Source organism: Protopterus annectens, chromosome 4.part0 (genome assembly GCF_019279795.1).
Source record: "Protopterus annectens isolate FY-2018-M chromosome 4.part0, PAN1.0, whole genome shotgun sequence".
Lineage (NCBI taxonomy): Eukaryota > Metazoa > Chordata > Ceratodontiformes > Protopteridae > Protopterus > Protopterus annectens.
In genome coordinates, this window is record NC_056733.1 from 908,222,261 (window position 1) to 908,241,853 (window position 19,593).

At 38.9% G+C, this 19,593-nt stretch overlaps 1 protein-coding gene across 4 annotated transcripts in view; it reads right to left on the reverse strand.

Moving 5' to 3' along the window:
* CABP1 (calcium binding protein 1) overlaps positions 1-19,593 on the reverse strand; it is a 503,354-nt gene that overhangs the window by 12,635 nt on the left and 471,126 nt on the right. For all 4 annotated transcript variants that reach the window (XM_044068868.1, XM_044068869.1, XM_044068870.1 and 1 more), the window contains one exon: positions 7,501-7,610. In XM_044068868.1, the coding sequence (XP_043924803.1) occupies positions 7,501-7,610 (110 nt within the window). The remainder of the gene's footprint in view (positions 1-7,500; positions 7,611-19,593) is intronic.

A 19,593-nucleotide genomic window follows, 5' to 3' on the forward strand; every position in this document is an offset into this window, starting at 1 on the left:
AGGACATTTATTTATTTGTTAGTCAAGTAATCCAATAGGCTAATGGTTTGTGTGAAATGGGAAGACATTTGTAGAAACAAGGAGAGATTAACAGGAGGAAATAAGGAAACTACTAGTCACAGAAAGAACGGTGAACACGCATTAGCTGAAGGAAGATACAAAGACTGTAAAGGAAGTGGGTAGTGTAGGTAATGAAGTCATAAAATGGTGACTTCCTTGAAGTGGGTAGTGTAGGTAATGAAGTCATAAAATGGTGACTTCCTTGAAGTGGGTAGTGTAGGTAATGAAGTCATAAAATGGTGACTTCATTTCAGCATTACTGTTCAGTATTTATCACGTAGTGAAACTAACTTCCCTAAACAGGCCTTGGCCTATTTCATGACAGTCCCTAATAAATTTAAAAATGTATACTTAAAAGTCTGGCTATTTAGCATCAGGTTTTGTGGGCCTAGTCTTAACACAGATGTATAATAGTCAAAGAGTATCTGTATTCAACGGTGAATTACCGGAACAGGAATACCGTAGCATGTCAAACACTGATTATTGTGTGTGCGTGTGTGTGTTTATGCACAGATATGTGTGTGTGTGTGTGTGTGTGTGTGTGTGTGTGTGTGTGTGTGTGTGTGTGTGTGTGTGTGTGTGTGTGTGTAATTCACTACCTCACAACATCAGAACCAACACAAATACCAACCAATTCAAAAAGATTCTTAAAAATGATCTTAATGACACCTGGCTTTGTTCTTGTACTACTACTATACTGGCTATACTGGCTATGGCTCTTGCCACCCCATAGTGCCTTTTTTAGGCGATGTTCTAAAGACCAATTTACCACCATAACAGCTATAAACAAATTGTGCTGTAACGGAGACCTGGTTTAAAGTAGCAGAAAGCACCCCTGCACTACCAGGTTATAACTCATTCCACACCTTTTGACCCCAGAACATGGATTGAAGCTCCAAAGGGAGTGGTGTCTTCATATTCATAAAGGATATGCACACCTCCAGACTAGTAGCCCAGCATAATGCATCTGAGATACTTCAGGTACAACTAACATTGGATAAGACGGCGATTCAGGTTGTAGCTTACTATAGGTCTCCAACCATGTCCCAAGACTCTCACTCCATGTTTCTAAGCACCCTGGAAACTATTAGGGTCCAACCCAACACTCTCATACTAGGTGACTTCAACTACCCCTCCATCAACTGGGAAAACTACTCATGCACCAATACACTGGCCCAACGCTTCCCGGAATTCATCAATTCCAATGCCCTGGACCAGCTCATTCTTACCCCCACTAGAGGAAGAAACATCCTTGATTTGGTTATTACTAACATGGGTAACTGTTGCTCTACACCAATAGTCAATTCCTCCCTGGTTAGATCCGACCACAAACTAATCACCATGGAAATCCACATCTCATCCACACCCCCCGCACAGGTAACCACCATGAAAAACTTCTCCAAAGCTGACTTTGGTCTCCTAAAAACAGAAGCGGCTAACTTCATGGCATCCATGTCAATGGAAAATAGATGCATGACTGCCGAATCATACACCAGTGCACTATACGGACACTTAGATAAGTGCATGGAACTAGCCATACCCAACAGAACCAAGACATCCTCCTCCAAAAAAGAAAGCCAATCTGATGGTCCCCTGCCATTAATAAACACTACAACAGGAGGAACAAAACTGTTGCAGAAAAAGGTGAAGTTCCAAGACTGGAAAAACTCCCTTATTAGTCTCAACAAAAAGTTGAGATCCCTCATCAAAACCTCTAAAACCAGCTATGAAGGCAGAATTGTGACAGATACTAAAAACAGCCAAAAAGCCTTCTATAGTTATATCACAAATCTCCACGGCAATACCCAGGTTTGCTCTGAGTTACTTACAATGGTACCTCTTATACTGAGCCAACAGATATTGCCAACTTAGTGGCTGACAGATTCAGCGCCAACTTTACCCTTCTCTCTCACCCTAAAGGACCAATCACAATACTGGAGGAGTGCCAGGCACCCAGCATTACTTCAGCACAGGTTAAAGCTGCATTGTCCAAGGCCAAGAATACAGCTTCCATGGGACCTGACAATATCCCTGGATGTATTCTACCTTAACTACAAAGTGAACTGGCAACACATCTGTGTGCCCTGTTCAATCCCAGCCTCACCTCATGCTTTGTCCCTACCGAATGATGCACTGGTACAGTCATCCCTCTTCATAAAGGGGGAGCGACTACAAACCATGGGAATTATTTCCCCATTAGCCTGATGAGTCTGATATGTAAGGCTATGGAGCGCATCATCATGGACCTAATTAACAAGGATATAGGGAATCTCCAAATTCTAGATCCCACGCAATTTGGTTTTGTGAAAGGTAGATCATGCCTGCTCAACCTGGCTGACTTCTTTGAGTCAGTCACCAGAGCTGTGGATGAGGGCAAGGCAGTTCATACAGCCTACCTTGATCTGGCCAAGGCCTTTGATACCATTCCTAACTCAGGAATTATTGATAAACTCACCAAACTAGGCATCAATCCCTATATCACTAGGTGGGTTGCAAACTGGCTCACAGATAGAACCCACAGTGTGAAGGCAGTGGACTCCAAATCAGACTGCTGACCAGCCACGAGTGGAGTCCCACAGGGATTGGTCTTGGGTCCTCTTCTGTTTGGCATCTACTTCTCAGAAGTCCAGGCCAACATGGAGGGACTCTGGCTGACCGAGTTCGCAGATGGCTGAAAGCTGGGAGCCATTATTAACTGCCAAAGTGATGTAGACATCCTACAGAAAGGCCTCAATGAGACCAATGACTGGTGTCGAAACCATGGCCTTAAACTTAATGCCAAAAAATGCATCATCATCCCCTTTGGGAAAAACTCAGTTCCCACTAATTACCACACTGATGGGAGCCCACTGAACACTGAAAGCATTATAAGAGATTTGGGGACACAGGTTGACAGCAACCTCTCCTTCAACCACCACATTGCCACTGTGGTCAGAAAGTCCTTTTATGTGGCACATCTCATTACCAAGGGTTTTACATCCAGGAAGAAAGAGGTCATCATCTCTCTCTACTCTTCCCTCATTAGGCCAATCATCGAGTATAATGCCCCATTTGGCATGTACCTGACTAGGCACATGCAACAGCTGGAAAGGCCACAAAAGTACCTCATGAAGAGGATCCTAGGCCTTAAACACACTCCCTACATGGACAGACTCAAAAAACTCCAGCCATTCTCATTCTCATATCGTCTATTAAGAGACAATCTCTGCTTGACTTACAAAGCCATGTCTGACCCAGCTCTGTTAGAAATGCTACATCTAAAGAAATCCCAATCCCTCCGCACCACATGCTCCAAAAACCTCAGCTTCTTTACCACAATCAACAGAACATGCTGGAGGGGCAGGTTCATAACCCAGAGACTGCCCATGCTCGGAATAGACTTCCCATACATGTCAAGCAGAGCATCTCACTGGCCCTCTTCAAGAGAAATCTTGATGAGTGAATGGGAAATAGAAAGTTCACCCCAGGGATCACTCCAGTGGCTCTACTCAACAGAGGCACTGGGAACTAAGATTGGGTGGCATGATGTCAGGGTAATCCTATGGGCTAGGCTTGTAAAGGCTCCAGGGTCATTAGCCTAGTACAGACCAATGAACCTATGAACAATAAGGAATTATATCAGATGATTGAATAATACAAATGTCAGCTATAATAGCATATAATTTAACTTCTGGTGTACTGTATGTCTTGTATATTTTCTTGTATAATTTCTTGTCTACGTTTTGTATAATTTCTTGCATAAGTTTTTGTATAATCTCTGTATGTGGAGCTTTTCTCCCCAGGCCTCCTCTGAAAATGGGTATTATCCCAGTTGAGCTTTCCCGGTAAAAAATGTAAAATAAATAAATAAATCTATGTCTTTCTCTATGTATATATGTTTCTGTGTGTTTATGTACAGTTTATGTGCAGATGCATGTATCTGTGTGTATATGTGCAGATGCATATATGTGTGTGTGTGTGTGTGTGTGTGTGTGTGTGTGTGTGTGTGTGTGCACATTTATGTGTGTGTGTGTGTGCGTGCGTGTGTGTGTGTGTGTGTGTGTGTGTGTGTGTGTGTGTGTGTGTGTGTGTGTTTATGTACAGAAGTATATGTCTTGAGTGTGTTTGTAGGCACACTTACATTAGGAGAAGGAGTGTTCTGCTTCTGTAGAATAAATCACATGCCTTTTTTTTTTTTGTACGGGGAGGACATGAGTACTTTTTTGACCTACTGGCAGACTCATGGGCTTTTCTGTCATTTGAGGGAAGTTCCCACCATCTGACAGCCTAGTATAAAGCATAACAGAAGAGTGTGTAGGCCAGGACAAGACAAAAATGAAGCTATAAATCACTTATATGATGGAAACCATAACAAGCACCTTATTCATACAAAATGGGCAGATATAAGCATTAAGTGGTCCAATCTCCTGTCAAAATCTGTGTTTCTGGACATAAAGAGAAATGGCTCTGCAGGTAAAGGTACTAATGATAAGTTTACTGAGACATCAAAATCTAGAAAAGTGAAAAAATATAGCAAAAATGGAGCTGGGGACAGGGAGCACAGAAATGTGGAGAGGGCAAAACTCCTGAAAGAGAAAACAACTCAGCTAATGTGTGGAGCGAATGTCATATAAAACTGCCTTGTAGATATTTTGATTGATGAGAATCGAGGAAAAGGAGATTATAACCTGAACATAAGCTTCTAAAGGGGAGTATTTATATCTATGGAATAAACAAGATGGAGGTGTATCTTAATACATTCCCTTTGCACTAGATTGCCATCTTTGAAGTGGACACCACAAACCTGTCAGTCACCATCCACTGCTATATCCAAGCATGATTCCCCCCCCCAGAGTGAGGCAGACTTCTGGGCTTGTTGACACACAATGACTGAAATGCCCACAAGCATCTGAGCAGGTTTTTGCCATGGCTGAGGACTTCTTTTTTTCCTTGCACTGTCAGGGATGAGAGAGAATATAAAGGCAATAGACAGGCTCTACCTTTGAAAACAAGAAGATGGTGACCAGGGTACGATTCTACCCTCAGCACTCCTGATGTTATGGACCCTAGCTGCTGCAGGGGACAAGGTACACCCTATGCAGAGGGACATCACAAAGTGGGAGGTTCAGTCCTCCTCCTTACTGAAATGCATCCCCGTTACTCAAGGCTACTATTCAGATGTAGTGTTTGAAGCCATGAGGTTTATCTGATTGTGTTACCACAGTAGCCACAATGATGCATGTTTTAACATGTGCTATAAAGAAGAAAGTTTTTTTTTCCTCCCTTTTCATTGCAGTACCCTGCAATAGAAGGCAAACACAGCCATACCCCCCCCACAGAATCTGGCAGCTGCATAAGTAGATGAATCAAAGTGGCTATTGAGAAGCACAAATAACTTGCCAAGTTAATCAGCAAACTAAATATGAAATAAAGTTTAAATGAAAACAATAAATTTAAAATGTAACACAGTTATCGTCCCTCTATTTTTCATTTATTCCAGTAAATCAGCTGAGCTATCTCTAATCTTTTTCAGCCGTAAGCCAGTCCACAAGCAAATGCCAAGTATGTGGACAGTTTTGAGTAGTCATTCAACCAGTGTATTTTTAGGAAGCATGAAGAAACGGAGCATCCAGGGAATACCCACATGGACATGGGAAGAAAACAGAAACCCCAGATGCAAGAGCTGTGAGGCAGAGATCTTAATCAATGAGACACCGTGGTGGTCTTTTAAATGAAAAGTGTCCCCCCACCTTTCAAATTACTGCATTCATCTAAACAGCAGCATTCACACTTAGGGTGGCATAAACTGCATCTTGTGAAAGTTACCTTCAACATGTCACTATCTTCATATTCGTACGCACGTGCATTATATCCCATAGCCAGCTCTGGCAGCTAATATCACTGCACAGATGCAAACACATCACCACTCAGTGCGTTATAATGTGACAGTATTTATAAAAGGTACTGTGTCTCGTTTGAAATAATACCAGTGTATAATATCAATTTCCCCACTGTAGGGTTGTAGACAATTCATATAGCTAGATATGTTTGGGACTACAGTTTGCTTGGAAGGGACTGTACAGCCCCACACTGTGGTTGAAATATGAACTACTCGTACCCATGTTGGACCCCTTCAACCTGAGGTTACTGTAAGGGCAGACATAAGTGACAAGGGTGAAAGAAAAGGGGCAGAAAAATAACAGTGAAAAAGTCCTCTTTGAATTGCATACATACATACATACATACAAATACATACATACATATACATACATACATACCCACATACATACATACATACAAACATATACATACATACCCACATACATACATACATACATACAAACATATACATACATACATACCCACATACATACATACATACATATACATACATACATACATACATACCTACATACATACATACCTACATGCCTACATACATACATACAAACATATACATACATACCCACATACATACATACATATACATACATATACATACATACATACATACCTACATGCCTACATACATACATACATACAAACATATACATACATACCCACATACATACATACATACATATACATACATACATATACATACATACATACCTACATACATACATACATACATAAATATACATACATACATACCCACATGCCTACATACATACATACATACCTAGATACCTACATACATACATACATACATACCTATACATACATACATACTTACATACATACCTACATGCCTACATACATACATATATACACATACATACATACATACCCACATACCTACATACATACATACACACATACCTAGATACCTGCATACATACATACATACATACCTATACATACATACATACCTATACATACCTACATGCCTACTTACATACATACATACATATCCACATACCTACATACATACATAATTAGATACCTACATACATACATACATACATACCTATACATACATACATACATACTTACATACCTACATGCCTGCATACATACATACATACATATACATACATACATACATACATACCCACATACCTACATACATACATACATAGATACCTACATATATACATACATACATACAATACATATCTATACATACATACCCACATACCTACATACATACATACATACCTAGATACCTACATACATACATACCTATACATACATACATACTTACATACATACCCACATACCTACATACACACATACCTAGATACCTACATACATACATACATACTTACAAATATACCTCCCTACATACATACATACCTAAATGAATAGACAGTTTATTTTAATTAGTCTCTCTATGAGTATGGCATCATTCCAATGATATATGCATATTTTTTACTCTTCAAAGGATTTGGTTTTTGATATATTAAGCTGGCAATGGCTTTCTGTTTACATTTGCAGAACATAACATCTCCTGCTTACCTCTCTGAAGGCATCCCGTAGTTCCTTCATCCCGATCATGTCAGCAGTTTCTGCTAACAATTTTGGTCCCATTAGCTCCACAAAGTCATCAAAATCCACACGGCCGCCCACTGGTTAGTCAGGGGGAAAAAAGGTTAATTTAAAATGGAATCTGTTTTAGCATTCTGTTTAGTTACTGAGCTGATTTGTCACACAGAAAAACACAAACTGAACAAGAAACAAAAAAACAAAAGTACAGCAAAAAAACCTCCGAAACTGAGGTAAGGTGTCACAAGAGTATCCTGAGTTAGCAGGCTTCCAGACAAAAGCACTGGAGCTAGGCAAAGCTTCGTTAACTAAAATAAAACGCTGGTGCAGGAAAATTGCAGGTAAAAACCGTAAGCTTTAATAAGTCCAACCAGGAAGGTAAAAAACAAAGCCAGTAATGTTAAACGCTCTCAAATGCGTTTTTCGTTCAAGACACTGCTTGAACTTCCTCAGACTTACAACAGTGTAGTAAAAATCAAGTGTCACTTAACTAAAATGTTCAAGTCAAATAAACTACATCTCCCCATGTTGTTTATTTGACTTGAACATTTTAGTTATAATAGGATATAATTTCTGTTGTTATCATTACTATTAACCCCAATTTATCCTTATTGTTATTTTATTTTCATTTTTATTTTCATTTTTATTCATATTTTTATTTCTATTACTGTGGTCAATAATAGGTTTTGTACACTTAGTGTAATATTTTATTAGTGCACAAGTTTTACATGGTTCCATATTGTATATACTGTTTACCCATATTATCATATATATTTTTTATATGTGTGTGAAATTCAACTTCTAAACTATTAATGTCACAGTATGTTAGGTCTGTTGAGTAGGTTACTATGTATAACCATTCAGTTATTCAGGACTTACTGTTTTTAAAGTATGCGATTGTTTTTCTTGGCATTGTCTAGCAAAACTGTTTTTAATTAATTAATTAATTAAGTCATTATCCAATTTAGTTAATCAGAGTATTTAAGTGACACTTGATTTTTACTACACTGTTGTAAGTCTGAGGAAGTTCAAGCAGTGTCTTGAACGAAAAACGCATTTGAGAGCGTTTAACATTACTGGCTTTGTTTTTTACCTTCCTGGTTGGACTTATTAAAGCTTACGGTTTTTACCTGCAATTTTCCTGCACCAGCGTTTTATTTCAGTTAACGAAGCTTTGCCTAGCTCCAGTGCTTTTGTCTGGAAGCCTGCTAACTCAGGATACTCTTGTGACACCTTACCTCACAAACTGAACAAGCACAAAACTTTTCCCTTATGATCAGCAGTGTATGTTAGTCCTGCACACATTTTATAAGCAGAAATGTCTTCAAATAAGTGAATGGCTAGCAGAATTAAGGAAAGGCTTAGTACACAAAAGTATGCTGCAGTTCCACCGAGACTGATGAAAAAAGGTAAAACTGAACATGTTTAAATATCCTAAATAGAATATGTTAAAGACAGAAAGCTCACAAATGACACAAAATGTTGCTACACTATTTGCACTGTCGCTACAATAGACCTCTAAGTCTATATTTATGTGCATCCGGAGATGGCACCTTCCATACCCCCACTAATTATGTATTCTCATTCTAAGGTTAAACAATCACACAGATAAACAATCACACAGATTAATGACATACTCAGTTTCAGACCAATATGAGTACTGCACTCATCTCTAGGGTCAGGCAACCTCACGGCAAAGATAAATAATTAATAGGGGTGTGGATGCATGGTCTCCACATGGGGGCACATGCAGCGTGCCCACCTGTATATTCAGTATTACATAGACGTTTTCTTCAGAATTGTGTTTTCAGTGATAAAGTCATCACTATTTGGGATACTGTGCTCAGTGTATTTTCATTTATTGACGTGTGTGTGTGTGTGTGTGTGTGTGTGTCTGTGTGTGTGTGTGTGTGTGTGTGTGTGTGCACACGTGTGTGCATATGTGTGTGTGTGTTTGTATACACACACATATGCATTTATGTAGACCACATACACACACACACACGTATATATATATATATATATATATATATATATATATATATATATATATATATATATATATATGTATATGGGCCCCCTTCAGATAGTCAAACTTTTAAAAGCTCGACTTTCATATGGCCGAGACCATATGATCGAGCTTTTAAAAGCTCGACCGGTCTGAATGGAGATCTACATACAGTGCGGAAAGGGAAGATTTCTCGTTTCCGCAATGTAGTGTGATCTCGGAGTTGATATATTTAAGTAGCAGGGGGTGTGGGTGGCACAGCCCCCCATGTGGGGGGGGGGGATGCAGGGGTAGGCACATTTAGTTCTTCTTTTGTTTGTTGTATTTTTTTTTACATTGTCGATGTTTCAAATGGTTGATTATATGGTCTCGGCTATATGAAAATCGAACATTTGAGATGTCTCATGTAAAGTAGACCCATATATATATATATATATATATATATATATATATATGTATATATAAATATATATATATATATATATATATATATATATATATATATATATATATACACACACACACACACACACACACACACACACACACACACACACACACACACACACACACACACACACATATATATATATGGTTCTACCTCACATAAACGAAACACCAAAACACCGACAACGCAATCACCGAAACCACATAACCGACAGTACAAAAACACGAAATTCCACATGCCCAACAACGAAATAACCGACGGTACACAAACACGAAACCTCATACACTTCACACACCACAATCAACAAACAAAACACATTCCCCGTCCAAAAACCACATACACAACACAAGCACACCAAAATCCCTACAAACCCACACTAAACCTCACATACACCACTACCTACAACCCTAACCCAAACCCTAACCCTAAGGTCCGTCACTACCGCACACTTACCTGACCCGCTCCCTAACCCTAACTCACTTATCCCACCCCTAACCCAAACACAATCACTACCGCACACTTACCTGACCCGCTCCCTAACCCTAACTCACTTATCCCGCCCCTATCCACACTTACCTTACTCGCACCCTAACGTCCGTCACTACCGCATACTTACACAGCCTTTTCCCATTTCGGCATCCTCGGCGTCGGTGCTTTCATCCGTCGGGTCGGTCTTCTGCTTGTCGATCTTCTAGGTCCCGTCGCGTCAGTCTTCTGCGCTGTTGATCTTCTGGGGCTCGCGATTTCCGTGTCGATGTTCCGGCGTGTCGTTGAAGTGAGGTAGAACCATATATATATGTATATATATGCCGCATATCTGACGAACCTCTGACAAGAGTGAAAGTGCTCATCTTTTGTTTTTACTTAATAAGCCTTGGATTGAACAAGCAATACCAGCTTGAGTCCTTTTTTTTGTTTTTTAATAGGATTACAAAGGGCTCTTTAACATGGATCTTACATTAGAATTTATGACAACAGTCTATTTTAGCAATTTGTTTGCCAATACTGCCTTTTCTTGGTTTGTTCTTCTTTAAGGAAGGTGTTTATAACACTTAAAGCTGGAAAGCTACAAGACTGAAATCCCAGTTACCCGAGTTTCATAATGTTGAGACAAAAATTACAACAACCGCATGTCACTGACCTCCCGGAACACCAAATTACAACTCCAGGTAAGTAACCACTTGGGCAGCATGTTGAACTTTGCCCCTTATTCCCACAGTAGTATGATCTCAGAGATGGTATATTTAGTTGGGGGTTGCTGCCTCCCACATGGTTGTGTTTAATTTGCTTTGGTTTTAAGTTATTTTTCAGTGTGGCCAAGCGGTTACTTACCTGGACTTGTAATTCAGTGCTTCAGGGAGGTGGGTGATATGCGGTTGTTGGCCGACATTTTCTTCTCAGTGTTATGAAAGTCATGCAAGTGGGATATATATATATATATATATATATATATATATATATATATATATATATATATATATATTTGTTTGTGTGTGTGTATTACGTACATATACATAAACATATACAAATACGTTTATGTATATGGATCTACTTTATATACTCAGATGCACGAAAAATCAAGCAGCAAAACATATCACCATTGAATACAAAGTACACAACAGTGAAACTAACCAAAAAGCTAAAATATCTTTTTGCAGGGTACAAGTCTTCTCTAACCCCCCACGTGGAGTGTGTACCTTGCACGCCCCCTGTTAATTAAAGTTCAGCCTGGTGAGGAGCAGGAGCATAACCAGTTGTTGTTTAGATGCATCTTTAGCAGGTTTTTGAACTGTGATGGGACGCTAGTGTTTGGGATATTCTGAGGAATAGATCTCCATGTTTTAGAGATGTGATCTGAGTAAAGAGGGTCTCCGAAGCTCTTGTTAGATATTGTAACTTTTAGCAGTAGTTTGTTGGGGGATCTCAGGGTCCTATTGTGAGTTGGATTTCTACTAGATTGTGTATGGCTGGAGATTTATCAGGAAGGTATACTATAGAGTGGGTTAGCGTAAGCTGGTTTAAGGATAAGAGGTTAGGAAGTTCTAGCCATCTGAGTTGTTTTAGAGTAAGGCAATGATGGGTTTTGTGTGCTTGGTTAGCAACAAATCTGGCTATCTTATTGCAGCATATTTCAAGTTTGCTTAGGTCAGTTTTCCCTGAGGTTTATGAGTATAGGGGAGGCATAGATTAGGGTGAATAGTAGGCGGGTTCTGGCAATTGCTTGTCTGGAAGAGTTGGTTAGATAAGCCCTAATGCTGTAACACCTTTACTGCAAAAAATAGAAATATTTTAAATAAAATAAATTTGTTTCATAAGGTTATCATGGTACAAATTCAGTGCAGAATAGGGAAAAGTTAAAAAAAAAAGAATCCATTCCCTCAAGTGCTCAAAAACTACCGAAACACTTAAAGGAAAATAAAATGTTTGCTAAACTGTTGGATAGTACTCAGGATAGTGTTATGAAATATAGATCAACTTCAAGCTTAGACGATTTCCGTGAGACTTTGCTGCCCCTGCTACTTATTCCTCAGTTACCGTTGTTATCTAGATTTGGCCAAGGCGTTTGATACATGGCCATGTGTGGAAATCTTTGCAATTTAAAAACATGTATAGCTAACTCACATATTGTAAGATGCACAGATGCTTGGTTATGTGGAAGAAGCAGTGAGTGTTGATTGGTAGGAGAACATTTACTTTGGGACATGGTGAGCATGGGTGTTCCTCAACATTTGGTCACGGGACCATTTTTGTTCACTCTTATTTTTACTTCCTTTACAACATAATGTAAACTTGAACCACAATGCTGCATAAGACGAATAAACTCCATGAAGCTCAGGATCTATGTTCACAACCACGTTTCATTAATAAACAACCGTTCATGTTCCTTAAATATAGAAACATTTAGTGCTTTTGTCCTTCTGGACTTCATCAGAATAAAACCAAACCTTTTATACCAACTTGTATATGTAAAAATAACTGGAAATCATATAATTGATTAGTCAATTAGCAAATTAAAACAATGAAGTAGTGTTGGGAGGGTGGCCTAATGGTTAAGGTGTTTGCCTTACAAACACAAGGTACAGGGTTTGAATCTCACAGGGGATAATTGGTTAGGCTTAAAATGGCTCACAAGGGCACTTAGCCTAGTACTAATCTATGAACCTATAAATATAGGGCTAGGTGAATTAATAGCGAGCATGATAACTCAAAGTCTATCCTGTCTCATCTAAAAAAACAATATGTAAGTGGCCAGTGCATGTTACATCCTAAAGATTATTTTTATTTGTAAGCTTTTGTTATGTGAAGGTGTTTTGTTTGGGCGTGTCCACATTCATTTTTTATATTTTCATTTTTACCTTTACTTTTACTTTTATTTTTTTTCTATTTTTATTGTCATTGTCATATGTCTGTGATTATATTCAAGTGTTAGGCTTTGAAGTGACAAAGATGACACTCAACAATTGTCTTGGTAGGCGGAAACAGACTCCACATATGAATGTTTACCTTTGGGTTCACCTATATTATTACTTTTCAATACCTGCTTATACAATCAGTTGTTTCTATACTTGTTTTAATGCTTTTGAAGTTTTACATGTGTTTAAGGCTTTAAGATAAATGCGAGTTCAGATTAACATGAACATATATATTTACTATGTTTTTATATTGTTATATCCTTAGTGAATGTGTGTTTTCAGATATATATTTTGTCATGCCCCACTATGGCGACAGTCCTTCACTGATTCATTATTTATTTTTTATTTCTTATACTTGGGTGACCTTCATTGACTACTGTTATGGCTGATGATATTTCCATTCAATATGACCTTTTTATCTATCTATATATATATATATATATATATATATATATATATATATATATATATATAATTTTTAGATGAGACAGGATAGACTTTGAATTATCCTGCTATTAGTTCACCTAGTACTATGATTTTAAAGGTTTTATTGTTCTAATTTGCTAATTGACTAATCAATTAAATGATTTCCAGTTATTTTTACATATGCAAGTTGGTGTAAAAGGTTTGATTTTATTCTGATGAAGTCCTGAGGGATGAAAGCGCTACATGTTTTTATATTTAGGGAATGTGAATGGTTGTTTATTAAGGGAACATGGTTGCGAACTTAGCTCCTGAGCTTCTTGGAGTTTATTTACATCATAAAAACGAATATGCTGATGATTATAAACTGGAAGCATTTTGTTCATGATTTAATTGAATTAAATATCTATCTTGATAGGAATTAATGCACAAAGTGACTCGGTCTGAACTTAGGGTGAGGATTTACATAGTAGAAGCACTGCCCATCTGCATAGACAATGAGCATCTTTGTGGAATGCATGGTGGTGAACAGAATAATTATATATCCAAATGGGAGAAGGCTGCACTCCTGAACATTTAGCTCTGCTCATTTATATAGACAGGTAGTACAGCAAAGATGCACACAATTAGATCTGCACAGAGATAGATCTGCATAGAACCACAAAGTTCAGTGTTTATAGCAGCCATGTACCACCATGTGAATCTCATGAGAACTGAAAATGCTAGTTAACAAAGTGCTGTATATCTGAAAAAGCAGCATCTATTAGTACCTATAGAAGCAGTGCTCTAGATGTTGATGTGTGTCATAGCAGGCTAGTATGCACTGGGTAAAAGTGATACAGAGCTATACAGTATTGGCGACTACTGTATTATCATGCAGACACACATGTACAATTATATGATGTGTACAACAGAGCAGGAAAGGAGTGCATTGCAAACTAAGAGAAGGAGGAAACAGCAAGCAGACAGAAGCATAAAAGGACACCATGTAGGATAGTGCAGGCTGGCAGGAAGGCAGGGAATGCATATTTTTTGTGTGAAACAGCCCATTTATTTATATTGAGATAAGGATTGAGAGGGAAGAGTGACAGGAAAACAGAGGAAAGAAAAGAGGTAGGTCAGAGTACAAGACCAAACAGAAAACAAAGAACAGTGCAGACAAACAGGGGCAGATACACTAGGATGGGGAGAGATTAAATAGAGAGAGACACACAGGGGACAAACACATGGTCATGGAGAGGGCTGGGCAACAAATTTGGCTGAACACAAACATAAGGAGATACACACGTTGGCGATAGCATATCATATCAGCAGTATGTAAAATGACATCTGGCCAAGAGGGGGCATGACTCTGGCTTATCACTAGCACATGGATCAGGGAGACCAGTGGTGAGTATATATGCTGTACAAAGTACATTACACTACTGTAAACATGCTGTACACAGTATATTACAATGCTGTATATGTACTGTACACAGAGTACATTACACTGCTGTATACATGCTGTACAAAGGGTACATTACACTGATGTAAATGTGCTGTACTGAGTACATTACAATTCTGTATACATGTTGTACAAAGTACATTACAGTGCTGTATACATACTGTACAGAGTAAATTATACTGCTGTATATGTACTGTACACAGAGTACATTACACTGCTGTACACATGCTGCACACAGAGTACATTACACTGAGACCTAGCTGGACACTAACATTTGAACTTGAGAGGCCTAGCTGGACACTAACATTTGAACTTGAAAGGCCTAGCTGGATACTAACATTTGAACTTGAGAGACCTTGCTGGATACTAACATTTGAACTTGAGAGACCTAGCTGGATACTAACATTTGAACTTGAGAGACCTAGCTGGATACTAACATTTGAACTTGAGAGACCTTGCTGGATACTAACATTTGAACTTGAGAGACCTGGCTGCATACTAACATTTGAACTTGAGAGACCTAGCTGGATACTAACATTTGAACTTGAGAGACCTATCTGGATACTAACATTTGAACTTGAGAGACCTAGCTGGATACTAACATTTGAACTTGAGAGAGCTAGCTGGATACTAACATTTGAACTTGAGAGACCTAGCTGGATACTAACATTTGAACTTGAGAGACCTAGCTGGATACTAACATTTGAACTTGATAGACTTAGCTGGATACTAACATTTGAACTTGAGAGGCCTAGCTGGATACTAACATTTGAACTTGAGAGGCCTAGCTGGATACTAACATTTGAACTTGAGAGGCCTAGCTGGATACTAACATTTGAACTTGAGAGACCTAGCTGGATACTAACATTTGAACTTGGGAGGCCTTGCTGGATATTAACATTTGAACTTGAGAGACCTAGCTGGATACTAACATTTGAACTTGAGAGACCTAGCTGGATACTAACAGTTGAACTTGACAGACCTAGCTGGATACTAACATTTGAACTTGAGAGACTTGGCTGGATACTAACATTTGAACTTGAGAGACCAAGCTGCATACTAACCTTTGAACTTGAGAGAGCTAGCTGGATACTAACATTTGAACTTGAGAGACCTAGCTGGATACTAACATTTGAACTTGATAGACCTAGCTGGATACTAACATTTGAACTTGATAGACCTAGCTGGATACTAACATTTGAACTTGAGAGACCTAGCTGGATACTAACATTTGAACTTGAGAGACCTAGCTGGAGACTAACATTTGATCTTGAGAGGCCTAGCTGGATACTAACATTTGAACTTGAGAGGCCTAGCTGGGTACTAACATTTGAACTTGAGAGACCTAGCTGGATACTAACACTTGAACTTGAGAGGCCTAGCTGGATACTAACATTTGAACTTGACAGACCTAGCTGGATACTAACATTTGAACTTGATAGACCTAGCTTGATACTAACATTTGAACTTGACAGACCTAGCTGGATACTAACATTTGAACTTGATAGACCTAGCTGGATACTAACGTTTGAACTTGAGAGGCCTAGCTGGATACTAACATTTGAACTTGAGAGACCTGGCTGGATACTAACATTTTAACTTGATAGACCTAGCTGGATACTAACATTTGAACTTGACAGACCTAGCTGGATACTAACATTTGAACTTGATAGACCTAGCTGGATACTAACATTTGAACTTGAGAGACCTAGCTGGATACTAACATTTGAACTTGAGAGACCTAGAGCTGGATACTAACATTTGAACTTGAGAGACCTAGCTGGATACTAACATTTGAACTTGAGAGACCTAGCTGGATACTAACATTTGAACTTGATAGACCTAGCTGGATACTAACATTTGAACTTGAGAGGCCTAGCTGGATACTAACATTTGAACTTGAGAGACCTAGCTGGATACTAACATTTGAACTTGACAGACCTAGCTGGATCCTAACATTTGAACTTGATAGACCTAGCTTGATACTAACATTTGAACTTGAGAGACCTAGCTGGATACTAACATTTGAACTTGAGAGACCTAGCTGGATACTAACATTTGAACTTGAGAGACTTAGCTGGATACTAACATTTGAACTTGAGAGACCTAGCTGGATACTAACATTTGAACTTGACAGACCTAGCTGGGTACTAACATTTGAACTTGAGAGACCTAGCTGGATACTAACATTTGAACTTGACAGACCTAGCTGGGTACTAACATTTGAACTTGACAGACCTAGCTGGGTACTAACATTTGAACTTGAGAGGCCTAGCTGGATACTAACATTTGAACTTGAGAGACCTAGCTGGATACTAACATTTGAACTTGAGAGGCCTAGCTGGATACTAACATTTGAACTTGAGAGGCCTAGCTGGATACTAACATTTGAACTTGAGAGACCTAGCTGGATACTAACGTTTGAACTTGAGAGACCTAGCTGGATACTAACGTTTGAACTTGAGAGACCTAGCTGGACACTAACATTTGAACTTGAGAGACCTGGCTGGATACTAACACTTGAACTTAAGAGACCTAGCTGGATACTAACATTTGAACTTGAGAGACCTGGCTGGATACTAACATTTGAACTTGAGAGACCTAGCTGGATACTACAATTTGAACTTGAGAGACCTAGCTGGATACTAACATTTGAACTTGAGAGACCTAGCTGGATACTAACGTTTAAACTTGAGAGGCCTAGCTGGATACTAACATTTGAACTTGAGAGACCTAGCTGGATACTACAATTTGAACTTGAGAGACCTAGCTGGATACTAACATTTGAACTTGAGAGACCTGGCTGGATACTAACATTTGAACTTGAGAGACCTAGCTGGATACTAACATTTGAACTTGAGAGACCTAGCTGGATACTAACATTTGAACTTGAGAGGCCTAGCTGGACACTAACATTTGAACTTGATAGACCTAGCTGGATACTAACATTTGAACTTGATAGACCTAGCTGGATACTAACATTTGAACTTGAGAGACCTGGCTGGATACTAACACTTGAACTTGATAGACCTAGCTGGATACTAACATTTGAACTTGAGAGACGTAGCTGGATACTAACATTTGAACTTGAGAGGCCTAGCTGGATACTAACATTTGAACTTGAGAGACCTGGCTGGATACTAACACTTGAACTTGATAGACATAGCTGGATACTAACATTTGAACTTGAGAGACCTGGCTGGATACTAACATTTGAACTTGAGAGACCTAGCTGGATACTAACATTTGAACTTGAGAGACCTAGCTGGATACTAACATTTGAACTTGACAGACCTAGCTGGATGCTAACATTTGAACTTGAGAGACCTAGCTGGAGACTAACATTTGAACTTGAGAGGCCTAGCTGGATACTAACATTTGAACTTGACAGACCTAGCTGGATGCTAACATTTGAACTTGATAGACCTAGCTGGATACTAACATTTGAACTTGATAGACCTGGCTGGATACTAACATTTGAACTTGAGAGGCGTAGCTGGATACTAGCATTTGAACTTGAGAGGCCTAGCTGGATACTAACATTTGAACTTGAGAGACCTAGCTGGATACTAACATTTGAACTTGAGAGACCTAGCTGGATACTAACATTTGAACTTGAGAAACCTAGCTGGATACTAACAGTTGAACTTGAGAGACCTAGCTGGATGCTAACATTTGAACTTGAGAGACCTAGCTGGATACTAACATTTGAACTTGAGAGACCTAGCTGGATACTAACATTTGAACTTGAGAGACCTAGAGCTGGATACTAACATTTGAACTTGAGAAACCTGGCTGCATACTAACCTTTGAACTTGAGAGAACTGGCTGGATACTAACATTTGAACTTGAGAGACCTAGCTGGATACTAACATTTGAACTTGAGAAACCTAGCTGGATACTAACAGTTGAACTTGAGAGACCTAGCTGGATACTAACAGTTGAACTTGAGAGACCTAGCTGGATACTAACATTTGAACTTGAGAGGCCTAGCTGGATACTAACATTTGAACTTGAGAGACCTAGCTGGATACTAACGTTTGAACTTGAGAGACCTAGCTGGATACTAACGTTTGAACTTGAGAGACCTAGCTGGACACTAACATTTGAACTTGAGAGACCTGGCTGGATACTAACACTTGAACTTAAGAGACCTAGCTGGATACTAACATTTGAACTTGAGAGACCTGGCTGGATACTAACATTTGAACTTGAGAGACCTAGCTGGATACTACAATTTGAACTTGAGAGACCTAGCTGGATACTAACATTTGAACTTGAGAGACCTAGCTGGATACTAACGTTTGAACTTGAGAGGCCTAGCTGGATA